This window comes from Phyllobates terribilis, unplaced genomic scaffold (genome assembly GCF_046119375.1).
Source record: "Phyllobates terribilis strain yellow unplaced genomic scaffold, ASM4611937v1 Scaffold_523__1_contigs__length_1222443, whole genome shotgun sequence".
Classification (NCBI taxonomy): Eukaryota; Metazoa; Chordata; class Amphibia; order Anura; family Dendrobatidae; genus Phyllobates; species Phyllobates terribilis.
In genome coordinates this window covers 177,045-192,314 of record NW_027363283.1, presented here as the reverse complement: position 1 = coordinate 192,314, position 15,270 = coordinate 177,045, and the positions used below count along the sequence as shown (strand labels likewise).

The window sequence follows — 15,270 nt, the reverse complement described above, 5'->3', positions numbered from 1 at the left end:
ATCAAGATAGAGCAAATGACTGCTGCTGTGACTTAAATACAGAACAACCAAATAATACCAACAAAACACACTGTACATGGGAAAAAAGGGGAGGGGTGGTGGGAAACGCAGACTGCGGGTCCCATGCTTGTGTGGAGAGAGGCAGGAAGAGGCAGGTGACTAGCCCAGGGGATGGGGGAAGACTCGGTTACCCGGGCCTTTAGCCTTAAGGAGGTCGCGGTGGTCGGCTCCCGGGCCCGTACTCTGGGGTCTCTCTTTAAAAAGGCGTTGATAGATGTTAAGTTTATAAAAGTTCGTGACGCAACCTGTGGCTTCTGGTGAGGATCACCAGCGCTGCGCAGTCCACTGAGGCCGATGATAAGGCAGCTGGATGGTATAGCTCCCCACAGGTGGAGCTAGGCCTCAGGGCAGTGTATGACGGGGTATGCAGGACAAGGAGACTCAGCCGCGTCAGAGCAAGAACAGGGACAGACACGATAGTCACTTCAGTACCTTTTACTGATGGAAATTCAGGCACTCCCCGGAGCACTGTAGGGTGAAGAGTGTATGTCCGGATCCTCCCCAATGAGCGGGTTTTGGGCCTCCTGTTCCTTGCCTCTGCGTAGTAAGTTTCTGACCTGCCTGGAGCTAGGCCTAACTTTGTCTCTGTCCTGCGCTGGCTGTCCTTGTGGTAGGGCCTTCTCTTGGAGTGCACGCTCCCGACCTACGGGGCCTATGTGTCTCCTGGCTCTGGTACGTATCAGCACTTTAGCGATCCTGGGACTTGTAGTTCTCCAGGGATTCCGGTTATATCTTACTGGGTCGGGGATATCCCGGTAAGCTTCGGACCCGGTGTCCGGTAATTTCTTCTTCGGGGTGAGCTAGTTAAGCTCCTCTGCCCCCTATGTACTAACTCTCTCCTCTCGCCTTCGGCCTACTCGGGCCCTCAATAGGCTACTCACACTAACGGCAGCTTGCCGCGCTTCACTGATCTTATGGCGCCGGCACACCTAAGCTCACTATTCTGAGCTACGACTCAACCGGGCTCAACTCTGTATTCAGGCTTGCACTAACTGAACTCTCCAGAGGAATTGCTGAGTCACTGAGCTCCACTGCAGACTGACCTGTTTCTGTGTCTCACTCTGCAGGAACTGACTGCCTGGCTCCACCTTCCCTTCTTTATATATCCCTAACGGGCTCCCTCTGGTGGTCTGAGATGGAAGGTGGAGATGTGTGAATGGTTATGGGGGCCTCTTGTGGAGGAATCCGTCAATACACCCTTCTAGGATCTGTCATACCAAGCACAGCTGGGCTTCACATTCCCCCCTAGTTAATCTCAGCACTCCCGAGCTGAAGTACATTTTATAAAACAATAACAATAGTAAACTTAAGCAATACATGAACAATATTCCCTTTATGGGAGGCACGAATCTTAAACGTTGCATAACAAAACAATTACAGAGTGTCCTCAGAATCCAAGTCTCCTGTGGTGAGGTTCCCAGCAAGGATGTCCATCTCACAAGGTAGAGTACTTTGGTAGTTTTGAGGGACCTGTCCTAAACCTTCTACGTTGGCCCTGGGGTAGCTGCAGGGCATGAAGATCCCGAGTTGGACCTCCAAAAGAGCCACTCCAAACAGGTTTTGCTTCTGAGGTCACCTAAAGGGCACTCCAGGGAGCGCTATTATATATAGTAAGAGTTTTTGGGCTGCACACAGTCCTCAGCCACGAAGTTCTTAGGCAAATAAAGAATTAATGAGAAAAAAGCACAAATGGATAAGCATGCATAAAAATAAACAGTCATGCAGTACATTACAATTTAATATACAATACCCCAGGGGTAACTATATATATTTTCAGAGATTTTTAACTATCTACTGAGTGTACCTAACAGGAGGTTTACCTCTTGTACTACATATTGACCTGCGTAGTGCTGTGGTTGGTGGAGTGTCAGTGTCTGTATCCTCAGTTACTCTACCAGTTCTACATGTAACCATGTTGTAAAACTGCCTTAACCTCTCTCTTGGACTGGCAAGTCTACCATTGGCTGGGCCCTGTTGCTCTGCTCCTGCCGGGGATCCTTCATCCGGGGATACTTCTTGAGCTGGCTCTTCTACAGCACTTACAGGTTTAACTTGCTGTGGAGGGTTTGCTGGCTGTTCATAGAATTGGAGTACTGGAATAATTACTGCACCTCCTATTTGAGGCCAATCCGCTGGGAAGTCTCCTAGGTCAGTGTGGGTCACTGCTTCTTTAGGTTCTTCCTGGGTTGTGAGAGGCACTTTTTCTTGGTGTTTCTGTAAGTCTGGACACAACTTTAGGTGGTCCCTGGACACTGTGGCAGATGTTCTTCCTCCATCACGACTAATTATGCATGTCTTTTTGTTGTTAAACCGTGACGGTAACACAGTGTAGGGGTCTTTTTCCCACTGGTCATCAAGTTTGTGGTTACTTCTTTTTCTTTTTAACACTGTTTCACCTGGTGTGAAAGGTTCTGCGGGTGCGTTTTTGTTGTATTAAACTTCCTGCTTTTCTCTCACCCGAGTAAGACTGTCCTTGACACAAGCTTGTACCCTTCTGTACTGCTCTTGTCTGGTTTTGTCCCAGTCCTCAGTGGTCATATCAGCTTCAGGTTCAACAACACCAAGCTCCAGATCCATGGGCTGCTTTCCTGGCCTTGCCCGCATGAGATATGCCGAAGTGCAGTTGGTGGAACTCACTGGTATATGATTCTACAGATCCACTAGGTCAGGTAGTAGGTCTGGCCACTGGTTTCTCTCCTCAAGTGGTATGGTCTTTAGCAGGTCGATGATAATGTTGTTCATCTTTTCGCAGAGACCGTTTGTTTGCGGGTGATACGGTGTAGCTCTTATATTTTTACACCCGTAGAGATGGCAGAACTCCTTAAACAGCTCAGCCTCAAAGGCCGGGCCCTGGTCCGTCAGCACCTGCTCAGGGTAACCATGGGGTCTGCAGAAATACGCTTGGAACGTCTTTGCTGCTGTCTCTGCCGTCAGGTCTTTGACGGGGGCGACCACCAAGAAACGTGAGTAGTGATCCACCATAGTCAGAGCATAGGAGTACCCTGACCTGCTGGGGGAGAGCTCAACATGGTCCAGGGCCACGATCTCCAGGGGTCGAGTCGTCTTGATGGGTTGCAGGGGTGCCTTCTGGCTGCTGAAGTCTTTCCTTCTTAGGCCGCAGGGTCCACAGTCCCAGCACCACCTCTCAATGGAGCTGCGCATTTCTACCCAGTAGAATCGACATTTCAGCAGGGTCTCTAGCTTTTTCCAACCAAAGTGCCCCGCCTGATCGTGGTAAGCCTCTAATACCATCTGGATGTCTGTCTTAGGGACTACTATCTGCCATACCATCTCATGAGTCTTTGGATTGACGCACCTCCGGCACAGCTTCTCATGGTAGATAAACAGCCGACTTCGCTCATTCCACAGCTGCTTTGCTTGCAGAGACGCATCTTTCTCCAGGGAGGCACCTTCTTGAGTTATCAGCTGTTTGATGCGGCTGACAACCGGGTCGCTATCCTGGGTCTCTTTCCAGCTGTGCTGAGACAGGGGGTTTAACGTTTTTCCACGCTGATTCCTGGAGGCTCGTTGCTCATGGATCATCCCACTTCGATGAAGGGCAGGTAGCTCAATCTCTTCCAGGTCATCCACTTCTTCTTCTGTGTCTGACTGGTGAGGCATCCTAGACAGGGCATCGGCTTTGGCGTTCTTGCGGCCCGCCCGGTATTTGATTGTAAATTGGTAGTTTGACAGCCGAGCCATCCATCGTTGTTCCGGAGCTCTCAACTTAGCTGTTTCAAGATGGGTCAAGGGGTTGTTATCAGTAAAGGCAGTGAACTTGCTGGAAGCCAGATAGTGCTTGAATCTTTCAGTGATGGCCCAGACCAAGTCCAGGAACTCCAACTTGAAGCTGCTATAGTTCTCTGGGTTCCTCTCAGTCGGGTGGAGCTTCCTACTTGCGTATGCGATCACCTTCTCCTGCCCATTCTGCTTCTGACTTAGAACAGCACCCAGGCCTTCGTTGCTGGCATCTGTATACAGTAGGAACGGTTGGCTGTAGTCAGGGTAGACTAGGATCTCATCACCTGTCAGGATCTCCTTCATCTCCTGAAACGACTCGGCTTGCTCCTTACCCCAGTGGAATGGGGGTTTTTTGCCTTTGGGGGACTGTCCTACCAGGAGGTCTTGCAGAGGAGCTGCTCTCTTAGTGTAGTCCTTTACGAACCTCCGGTAGTATCCTACTAGTCCCAAGAACTGACGCACCTCCTTGAGGTTCTTCGGCTCTGGCCACTTCTGGATGGCTGTGACTTTCTCCGGGTCTGGTGCTTCCCCTTCCGGACTGACAATGTGCCCCAAGTACTGTACCTTTCTCTAGAGTAGGTTGCACTTTGAGGGCTTCAACTTCATCCCATACCGGGACAGTGACTCAAATACCTCTGCCAGGTGTTTCAAGTGGTCCTCGTACGTTCTGGAGTACACAATTACATCGTCCAGGTAAAGTAACACAGTCTCGAAGTTGCGGTGTCCCAGGCAGCACTCCATCAATCTCTGGAACGTTCCGGGGGCATTGCAGAGTCCAAACGGCATACTGTTGAACTCGCAGAGTCCCATCGGGGTGGTGAAGGCCGTCTTCTCCCGATCCTCCTCAGCCACAGCTACTTGCCAGTACCCACTAGTGAAGTCAAGGGTGGAAAAGTAATTTGCAGACTTTAAGGCAGCTAGGGACTCCTCTATGCGTGGTAAAGGGTATGCATCTTTATGTGTAATGCGATTTACTTGACGGTAATCTACACACATTCTCATGCTCCCGTCCTTGTTCCTAACCAGCACTAGGGGAGCTGCCCAGGGACTACAACTATCCCTTATCACTCCCGCCTTCCTCATGTCATGCAGCATTTCTTTTTCCTTCTGGTAGTGAGCTGGGGGTATAGGCCTATAACGTTCTTTGATTGGGGAATGGTTGCCTGTGGGGGTATGATGTTGAACCCCCTTAACCCTTCCGAAGTCTAGTGGATGTTTACTGAACACCTGCGAGTACTCTTGAACCACCCAGTGTACACCCTGTTTTTGGTGGGTAGGAGTGGTGTCCGACCCAACAGGGAGCGGTTGACACCAATCCTCCACCTGGGTTGCAGGGTCATTATCCTCCACTTCTTCTGGTGAAGTTAAGGACTCCGCCTCATGGATGCAGTTGTTGTTGACAGCATGTAATTTGGCAACAGTGGCATAACGTGGCAGTTTGACCTCATCTTCCCCTAAGTTGAGAAGATGGACGGGCACCCTCCCATTACGTACATCTACCACTCCCCTGGCAGTTAAGAGCGTGGGTATGTGCTCAGAGCATAGGGGTTCTACTACCGCCTGGTAGCTCTGTCCTCTAAGACCTATGGCAGCTCTTCATCAGATGAGCATTTCACTCATTGGGGAAACGACAATGGGTATGGGGTCTGTTACCCGCACGTTACTGATTTCACCATCTGTTAACTTTACTTGCTGTTGATACATCAGGACGCGGATCTCCCTCTGCAGTGCCCTCCTCTCTCTCGGTCTGGCAGTGTCGGCGATCTGTTGGAGCAAGAACACAACTTCTCCCAAACAGTTACCAACAACGTTAGTGCCCAATACCATATACGGGTTGCTGTCATCAGGGTTATTCTCCACTACAATTAGTCCCTGGTCCTTCAGCTCCACTCTCCCCACCTTTACAGTCACATTCTTAACCCCGAGTAGGTTAAGGAGGAGTCCATTTGAGGCATACACAGACAGATTTGGAGCTGGCGGACGTAGGTCGTCCATGGACCAGAACCTCTTGTAGAGGACTTCAGGCATGATGGTTACCTGAGATCCTGTGTCCAGCAGGGCATGCGTCGGGATCCCGTCCAGTACAATGGACAGGAAAGGTCTTCCTCCGACGAACCTGTTGTACCAGTCTGATGGGCCTGGTGAGTCTACTCCTGGGTGTCGGCCCTCGGACCCAGGGTTTTCTCGTTTAAAGGACAATTCTGGGCGATGTGTCCGGTCTTGCGGCAGCGGTAGCAGGCTGGGTCCTTTGGTGGACGGCGCTAGTCACTGATCCTCGGCGAGGGTGGTGTTGGTCTCCTCCTCCTTCGCATCCAGGGGACATTCTCAGGGCTATCGGCTAACAGGATCTTCCCTCCTTCCTCAGGCTCCGTCCGCAACTGCAGAGCACTCAGCACAGTGGTCAGGGTTTTACTCAACTGACGCACCTCAGAGCGCAGACTGTCCAGTTCTTTAGGGGACGTTGCTGGAACTTTAGCTTCAGCAGCCACCGGGGAAAAGGTGGGTGTTGCAGGTACTGGGGTCGCCCCACCCTGGTAACGTTGGATGGCATTTGTTTCCAGGGGCTGCAGTCCTTTTATAGCCATGTCCTTAAGATTGTCAAAGGTAGCTTCTGGATGATCCAGGGACCACCAACGCACAGTCCTGCTCTCCTCTGGAGACCTCAGTCCCCGGACAAACTGTTCCTTCAGCATTTTGTTCTCATTTTCAACGCTGGTTGGACTAACCTGGTTTAGAGCCCGCAGGGCCCCCTGTAGACGCCAGGCGTAGTCCCGAACATTGTCCTCTGGTTGTTGGGAACAGCTGTAAAACCTCATCTGGAGGTCCGCCTCAGTAAGGTCCTCAAAGACAGTCTGTAGTTTTTGAAATATTGCGGACACTGACTCCTGGTCTGCGGCCGATCATGTTTCCACTTCCCGCTCCGCAGCACCGGTCAGCTGTCCTAATACAACGGCGGCTCTTTGTTTGCCGGTCATGGAGTACATGTCCAAGATACCACATATCTTCCGTTTGAATCCAGACAGGGTATTTGGTTTGCCGTTGTACTGGGGGAGCCACTTTGCTCCAGGAATGTACGGTAAAGTCATAGGAATTACGGGTGTTACAGGCGCTGCTGGTGGAGCGGCGGCTTCGGCCTGCTCATCATCGGGCTGAACTTCAGGGACATTGACCGGTAGGTTGGCGTTCTGCTGCTTGTCGGACATCTTGGCACCCCCCTAGTTAACCGTGGCCTACCTTCTGTTTTTTTTCTTCCGGTAGGCCGCAGCTCCGCAGGTGACGGTTGTCTTCAGGACCTTGCGTCCTACGTCAGAGCGTTCAGCGATGCTCCTTACAGGAACTGGCGCTTCTAGCTTTGACGTCAAGGCGTGGGGCGTGTCCGGGGCTTAGCGCTCTTTTGAAGGTACGCCCCTTATTTTCCCGCGGTTACGCCCTTCTTCTTGCTCAACGGCCCAACAATGGCGGCAACCTTCACCACAACTTTACGTACACAGTTCAGAATAAAGGCGCACAGTACCCGGTGGCAACGGGCACAACACTCTGTCGTTGCAGCGGGCACGTAATCCTGTTCGTGACGCCAGTTGGAGATGACTAGCCCAGGGGATGGGGGAAGACTCGGTTACCCGGGCCTTTAGCCTTAAGGAGGTCGCGGTGGTCGGCTCCCGGGCCCGTACTCTGGGGTCTCTCTTTAAAAAGGCGTTGATAGATGTTAAGTTTATAAAAGTTCGTGACGCCACCTGTGGCTTCTGGTGAGGATCACCAGCGCTGCGCAGTCCACTGAGGCCAATGATAAGGTAGCTGGATGGTATAGCTCCCACAGATGGAGCTAGGCCTCAGGGCAGTGTATGACGGGGTATGCAGGACAGAGAGACTCAGCCGCGTCAGAGCAAGAACAGGGACAGACACGATAGTCACTTCAGTACCTTTTACTGATGGAAATTCAGGCACTCCCCGGAGCAATGTAGGGTGAAGGGTGTATGTCCGGATCCTCCCCAATGAGCGGGTTTTGGGCCTCCTGTTCCTTGCCTCTGCTTAGTAAGTTTCTGACCTGCCTGAAGCTAGGCCTAACTTTGTCTCTGTCCTGCGCTGGCTGTCCTTGTGGTAGGGCCTTCTCTTGGAGTGCACTCTCCCGACCTACGGGGCCTATGTGTCTCCTGGCTCTGGTACGTATCAGCCCTTTAGCGATCCTGGGACTTGTAGTTCTCCAGGGATTCCGGTTATATCTTACTGGGTCGTGGATATCCCGGTAAGCTTCGGACCCGGTGTCCGGTAAATTCTTCTTCGGGGTGAGCTAGTTAAGCTCCTCTGCCCCCTATGTACTAACTCTCTCTACTCGCCTTCGGCCTACTCGGGCCCTCAATAGGCTACTCGCACTAACGGCAGCTTGCCGCGCTTCACCGATCTTATGGCACCGGCACACCTAAGCTCACTATTCTGAGCTACGACTCAACCGGGCTCAACTCTGTATTCAGGCTTGCACTAACTGAACTCTCCAGAGGAATTGCGGAGTCACTGAGCTCCACTGCAGACTGCCCTGTTTCTGTGTCTCACTCTGCAGGAACTGACTGCCTGGCTCCACCTTCCCTTCTTTATATATCCCTAACAGCTCCCTCTGGTGGTCTGAGGTGGAAGGTGGAGATGTGTGAATGGTTATGGGGGCCTCTTGTGGAGGAATCCGTCAATACACCCTTCTAGGATCTGTGATACCAAGCACAGCTGGGCTTCACACAGGGTCTGGACTTATAAAGAGGGGAAGAGGGAGGAAGAAGAGGATTATTGGGTGAAAGCCAGGAGGAGAGGAGAAAAAGAACATGGGACACACAATTTAACCCCTTCAGCAGGGCACAGCAGTCAAGGGGCATTCAATTAAAGATTGACGTGCCCTGCAGACTGCTGAGACCCAACAACAATATTTCCTCAAAAAGTCCCATGGAATAACGACAACACACAGATCTTAACCAAAACTCCTTTTAATGGGTAGAAGTCGGTCACAGCCAAAAAGGACATGCTCAGTATTTAACCGGTATAAAACTCGGTTAAGGCACTATTGGCCAGCTGAAACGGGTGCAAATCCATATGCCACAGCTGGACTCCCAGCGCAAGTCAGACTTCGTCCCGGAAAAAAACATCAAGATGGAGAAAATGACCGCTAAGGAGGAGCGGAGTATTTATACTGCGCTCCGCCCCCCACCCATTTGGTAAAAAGCTTGTTCTATGCTATCCTGGAGACCGGAGAGAAAAATATCCAGCCCTATTTCCGTCAGATGGACTCCATCGGGTAGCATAAGACTGGAATTGTCTCCCTCAAGTTGGTGATGCCTCATGACCACTCCGGCCTTAAAACGGATAAAGCGGGACAAGCGGGCATTAAGCGTGCGCACAGAACGTTCAACTGCCGCCACATCTCTCGCGCCCTGCCATGCAACACGTGACATGACCTCTGACCAAATCAGAGTAAGCTCTGGAAAAAGTCTGTGGAATTTATCCACGTCGGAGCGCATGATTGTGAGGAGTTCCGCTAGGTGAAAGGAGCAGAGATCATTCCCGCCCGCATGCAGGACTAGAATTAAGGGAGAGGAAGCAGTCTGAGCTATCCGCACCACCTCGGGAAGAACCTGAGGCCAGGTCAAGCCTCTTATTCCTCTCAAAAAAACGTTGATGCCGTGGAACCCAAGACCTCTGCCACCTGGTCGACGTTCTGCTCTTTGGGATGCCCAGAAGATGTAAGAGTGGCCCAGTATCCTCACTGTGTGTTTTACACCATCTATGAAGAGATAATAAAGTTAGTGAAGCAATAAATTCGGTCTGATGTATCTTGCAAAACAGGAGGAACGCCATCTACCAATGTGCTGGATCTCGGAGTTAGGCAAACCAGCACGGGCTGCTTCGGTAGCAGCTGCTATCCTAAAGGAGTACGTACCAAATACCTTGAGAGGAAGGCCTACGAAAGCTAAACATTTCCAAAAAAACTAGATTGAAATTGAAAAACCGTAAGAGGAGAACCATCCTCATGTGAGAAAAAGGAGTCACCAGATCGCCAGAATGATAAGTAATTATTAACAAGGGTTAAAGGACAAATAGGACCGGGGATGGTAAGAAGGGGAACCCATGAACAAATACCGGACGGGTCAATTTTCGATTTCCGAAAGTGGATACGGAGACCTCGGTCACAGGGAGTGATACCATCATACTGGAGTCCTCCTGAAGTGCGCTTGGATGGGGACACCAATTCACTAATGCGCAAAGCACCAAACCAAAAAACGCGAGTCAAAAAGCGGCAGAGAGTAGAGCAGACTTGAAAGGAGAAGAGCGGACAGCGGGAGTGGGTTGATTAGGCGGGTAAGTAAACTGAAAGAAATGGGCCGTCTGTTCTCCTGACGAGTGTGCTCCCTCCTCCAATCCATAATAGCCTGCCGAATGATGAAAACCTTAGTAACATCGTTCCAACCTAAGAGGCGAAAATAAACACCGAGATCAGATAGGCGGTTCTGTGCAACGGCTCCTGAAACACCCATGCTACGCAAGTAAAGTAAATATTCGATTGTGACCTCCAGACGGGCAGCGTCGGATGCTGCTGCTGATCTATCCCCAAATAGGTTATGCCACTCATTCCATGCCTTACCGTAAGAACGCCATGTAGATGAGGCCACTGAAGATCTCACCAACTCCATCAATCTTTCTCTACCACCTCCCACATGAGGGATGGGCATGGATGCCCCTCTGGTTTGGCTGCGGGGAAACATTCCCGGAATTTCTGCCAATCGAAACGAGAAAGAGAATCAGCAATGACATTATCTGTACCCGGAACATGGCGGGCTTAAAACCAGATGTTTAAACGTAAGCATTTTAATACCAGGAATCTGAGTAATTTGATAACCAGGGGAGATGAGGATGACAAGTGATTTATGGCGTGTACAATACTCATATTGTCAGTCCAATAACAGATCCGTTTATCCCTGAGGGATGGGCCCCATAAAGAAATGGCTGTGATGATAGGAAATAACTCTAACCAAGTAAGGTTTTTAACCCAGCCCTCAGTGCGCCAAGATTCCGGCCAAGGTTCGGCACACCATTGGTCTCCAAAAATGACACTGAAACCAGTAGATCCAGCGGCATCGGAAAAAAGGGAGAGATCCTCATTAGTCAATTCCGATGACTAAAAGCATGTATATCCATTATAGGACAAGAGGAACTCCTTCCCAACCAGCAAGTCTGCTTTCAAAGGAGGTTTTATCCGAATTCTATGATGGGGAAGCTTGATGCTTTTGGTCGAGAGGGATAAACGTCTGGAAAAATTCTCCCCATAGGCATTACTGTGCAAGCAAAGTTAAGGAGGCCTAGCATGGACTGCATTTGACATAGTGTTACTTTGAGGACAGAACAAAATCCTTCAATCTGGGACAGCAATTTTGAATTTTTTTCTGAGGGAAGGCGAAAAACCATGGCAACGGAATCAATCTCAATTCCTAAAAAGGATAGCGAAGTAGTAGCAAAAGTTTTTCCACTGGATAAGGGAACGCCAAAATACGACGCGAAAAAAATAAAATTGTCCAGCAAAAATTGACAGGACCTGGAATCTGGTGGTCCCACAAAAAGAAAATCGTCAAGATAATGGATTATAGCGGAGGAACCTGTTTCATACTTAACCACCCATTCTAGGAAAGAACCAAATAATTCAAAATAATAGCAAGAGATGGAACAACCCATGGGAAGGCAGGTAGATCTCACATCACCGTTACTTTCTGAGTAGCAACGTCTTCGGAAAGTTTATGAAGCTACATTTACAGAAAACATGGGTCCACTGGCTTTACTAAACGCCATCTACAAATTCGAGCTTCAAGATTTGGAGAGGTGTGTATTGCAAGAATTTTTATCACCCAACCACTTTGAGTAGCAGAAGGAGAGATAGCATTAGCAAACTCTCAAGAACTATCTGCATTCTACAATGACGGAACAACGGTTAAACAGCCGAGCCCTTCTGTCAATTGAACATGAGCTCGCCAGACACCTGAATATTAAAGACCTGATTAAGGATTTTTCTAACCAGCAGGTAAAACGACTGCCTGTTCCATACATGTAAATTTGCATCTTCACATCTTCTACATTGCAGCCAGTTTTACATTAGTGTGTTATTGCCATGTATGTTCCCCTGTATTATGGATGAGTGTCCTAGCCTGACTGCGGGATTACTGACCCAAAGTCCTAGCATTAGACAGATGTAACAGATCAGTTAGTAATGTTTCAGTTCTGAGACCTGCACCTGACTGACCCTGCGATGCACTATCCGTACCCCAGATGGGAATACCCATTTAATATTAGGGCTCAGTTTTTAGGATAGAGCGCACTATTGTTTGTTGTTCTTGAATTTATGGAAATACATCTTTATTATTATGGTTCATTTCCTTAGATCGTGTGCAAAACTGTTTGTTGTTTTAATATGTTTTCTGACCTCACAAAATGACCTTATTTTCATTGTATTAATTGGTTATACGTTTTGTCTTTGTTTTGTTACATTATAATTTTGCACTTTACATAATTGACCAAAGGATTTAACTAAATGACTCTTATGAAAAATAGATTTAATTAGCGAAATGTTTAGTGGGAATGTTTTACAAAACTTTTATGTTAAGGGCATTGACCATGCTCTGGTTATTCTTAACCAATGTGTGTGTGAGATGATTAAAAGGCCCTTAATGCAGAAATTCAACATAGAAATATAGTCTATTTCCCATATTTCGTATTTAGTGCCGAAGTTCAAGAAAGACCATAATACTAAGTGCCTTATCATCATCTCAAACACATTGGTAAAGAATAACCAGAAAATTGCCAATCCTTTTAATCATAGTTTAACTTTTTGGAAGAATTTACTTTAAAGTTTGTCACCCCTTATATCATAAATAATAAATAAACAGAAATTGCTTTTCTAATAGAATAACACGTCCAGAAGAGATTCCTTTTCAGCAGTCACCTCATTATCATAGCCAGCAGGATTACAATGAGAGATAACAGAATCCACCATTCACATTAGGTCGTGTCACAGCTCACCTCTTCCCCTTTCCTGCACAATGACATCTGCATGTCACTAAACATGAGAACATGTATAGAAAACTCTCCCTAGGAATTAGACTCCCATATTTTGTCTTGTGATATATATACATCCATATGTCTATTGTTCATATCTCCAAACAGGCAAGACAGCAGATTTCCATAAATGTACAGAAAACAGGATACAATAATCTGAAGTCAGAAATACAGATTATAAAAAAATTATCACAATCTGGTTTCAATTAGTTTAAAAAATGTACGTCACTCATTCCCTTAAAGAAAAATAAGCAAAATATACCTAAAAAGAATATTGGATAGTTTAAGAAATGTTTAATAGGTTAGAGTAGAGTAGGGCCCTGCCAAAAGAGTCTACCTTGTCGTGGTGGCAGGCTTAAAAAATCTTTTGGCCAAAACAAAAGCTGATGGCTGTGTATGTGATATGGTGTTCGATGGGAACTGTTTATGTGTGATTGGTGAAACCGAGGTGCAGAAGCAGAGTTTTTCCAAGAGTGGGAGGTGGGACGGTGGAAAGTTTGAGGGGTGGAGGCGGGGCTGGTGTGGAGTCTCAAGGGTGCCCGGAAATGTTGCCAGTATGGGGTGCTGAAATTCCTGGTGGCAGCCCTGCTTCAGTATGTAGCAAAAATCACAGTCTCCTACTCTCCACAGGCATGTGTTCAAAGGAGTATGTTACGGATCCGGGTGGTGGAACCTCTGTGCTGCGGTGCAAGGAGGGACCAGAGGGGCGTAAGTAGCTGTCAACTCGGACTGACCAAGGTCATACGGCGGCTCAATCGACTCCGTGACCAGGGAAGACCGAGCAGAGAGACCAGGTGCTACTCTGGGACCAACCTTGTATGAGAGCAGGTGACTCCCACGGGTCAGAAGGCAGGAACTGACCGGTACAGCAGATGAGCACGGCAGGCAGGCTGACGGGTGATCCGGGTAGGCAGACTGGCAGACACGGCAGATAACAAGCAGGAGCCTCCAGATAAGCTGACTGGTAGGCACGGTAGGTAACAGGCAGGTGCTTCCAGGTAAGCAGGCGGGCAAGGCCCATAGACAGACTGGCGGACTTGACTGTAGACAGACTGTCGGGCTGGAGAGTAGACAAGCTGGCGGACTGGACTAGTAGTCAGGCTGGCGGGCTGGACTTGTAGTCAGGTTGGCGGGCTGGACTTGTAGTCAGGCTGGCGGGCTGGACTTGTAGTCAAGCTGGCGGGCTGGACTGGTAGTCAGGCTGGCAGCAGGACCTGAGGGCTGAAGCAGAGTTTAACACACAAAGCTACAACCTTGCATGGGCACCTCCATCTTGGAGGAGGTGCCTTTTATATGAGAGGTCCTCCGGTCATTGGCCGGGGACTCCTTAGGACGGCGTGCGCGGCCCCTTTAAGAGGGCGCCCTAAGCACAATGCCCGGGAAGCTGCGCGCCGGCAGAAGCAGGAGCGCCGGAGGACGCCGGGAGGGGAGCGCGGCGGTAAGAGGGACGGCGTCTCTGCCTGTCAAGGCGCAGAGACACCGATACTACAGAGTATTGTCATGACAAGCACTGGGGTGTTCAGAAAACCTCAAGCTGTCATGACAACCCTTTGGCACCCCACAATCATGATGCAGGGACAGTTAGAACAGTGTGCCCCACCTGGACCAGTCGCTGTAAATTCTGCCATCACAGATAGTTAGCGGCATATAACAGGTTAACGGTCGCTTCCCTCCACTCGCATCTGTTAGAGGCAGATGATGGCTGAATAATGCAGCCATCATTTGTCGGCTCAGTTCCCAAGTCCACATCAAAGAACGGGACCTGGGATTTGTTATTTTTTTCTATAAACCGTTTTGGTTTTTACTTTTTTTACTTTAGTCCCTTTACAGAATGTGAACCTGGTTGAGCTTTATTGCACGATGCTGCGAGGCATGATTTACAATTACAGCTGTGGGGGCCATTGTGTGAGTTGGTTGACTAAAAGAGCCCCCTACCTTTATTTGACAACCTAGATGCCACTGATACTATAGGTTGCGGCATCAAAGGCGTTAATTAAAGATAACAGCTAGGATCACAGACATTGACTGCTCAGTTCCTGCGGGAGCCCCTCAGTGATCCAGCTGGAATGGTGCCAGCACCGGAGGTGAGTATAGCTCCTATTATTTTACTTTGTGGAAACATATTGATTGAGAAGGGTTGGTCCTAGTAGTGAACATCAGAGAGAGACTTGCGGCCTAGCCGGAAAACCCAGTGATCCCTGCTAGGGCCAGAGCTTCATAGAGAACTTACATGGAAACTCACACGACTGGGCACACCACCTTTGTGAAGAGAACATTAACGTTAAATAGTGAAAGACTTTCTCTGCTATCCCAAGCTTACTGTTATTAGTTCTACTGTTGATTTGCCTTGTTACTAACACTTTACAGTTTAAAGTATATACCGTATATACT

The 15,270-nt window shown here is 48.9% G+C and overlaps 1 protein-coding gene across 1 annotated transcript; it reads right to left on the bottom strand.

Moving 5' to 3' along the window:
* Positions 1-8,752: 8,752 nt before the first annotated feature.
* LOC141231546 (uncharacterized) lies at positions 8,753-14,374 on the bottom strand. The gene is made up of 3 exons (XM_073667729.1): positions 13,693-14,374; positions 10,421-10,552; positions 8,753-9,562 (listed from the first exon to the last, which is right to left on the bottom strand). Exons 1-3 carry the CDS (start codon positions 13,898-13,900, stop codon positions 8,967-8,969), a joined length of 936 nt encoding a protein of 311 aa, XP_073523830.1. The 5' UTR covers positions 13,901-14,374; the 3' UTR covers positions 8,753-8,966.
* Positions 14,375-15,270: the final 896 nt, after the last annotated feature.

Excerpts from the sequence above, each read along its gene's own strand:
- LOC141231546 (XM_073667729.1), bottom strand. The coding sequence starts at position 13,900 with ATGGGCCTTGCCCGCCTGCTTACCTGGAAGCACCTGCCTGTTACCTAC. Across the intron at positions 10,553-13,692 it reads GTCACCTGCTCTCATACAAG|AAATTCCGGGAATGTTTCCC; the intron begins GTTGGTCCCAGA and ends TTCGATTGGCAG. Across the intron at positions 9,563-10,420 it reads ATCTACATGGCGTTCTTACG|ATGGTGTAAAACACACAGTG; the intron begins GTAAGGCATGGA and ends ATCTCTTCATAG.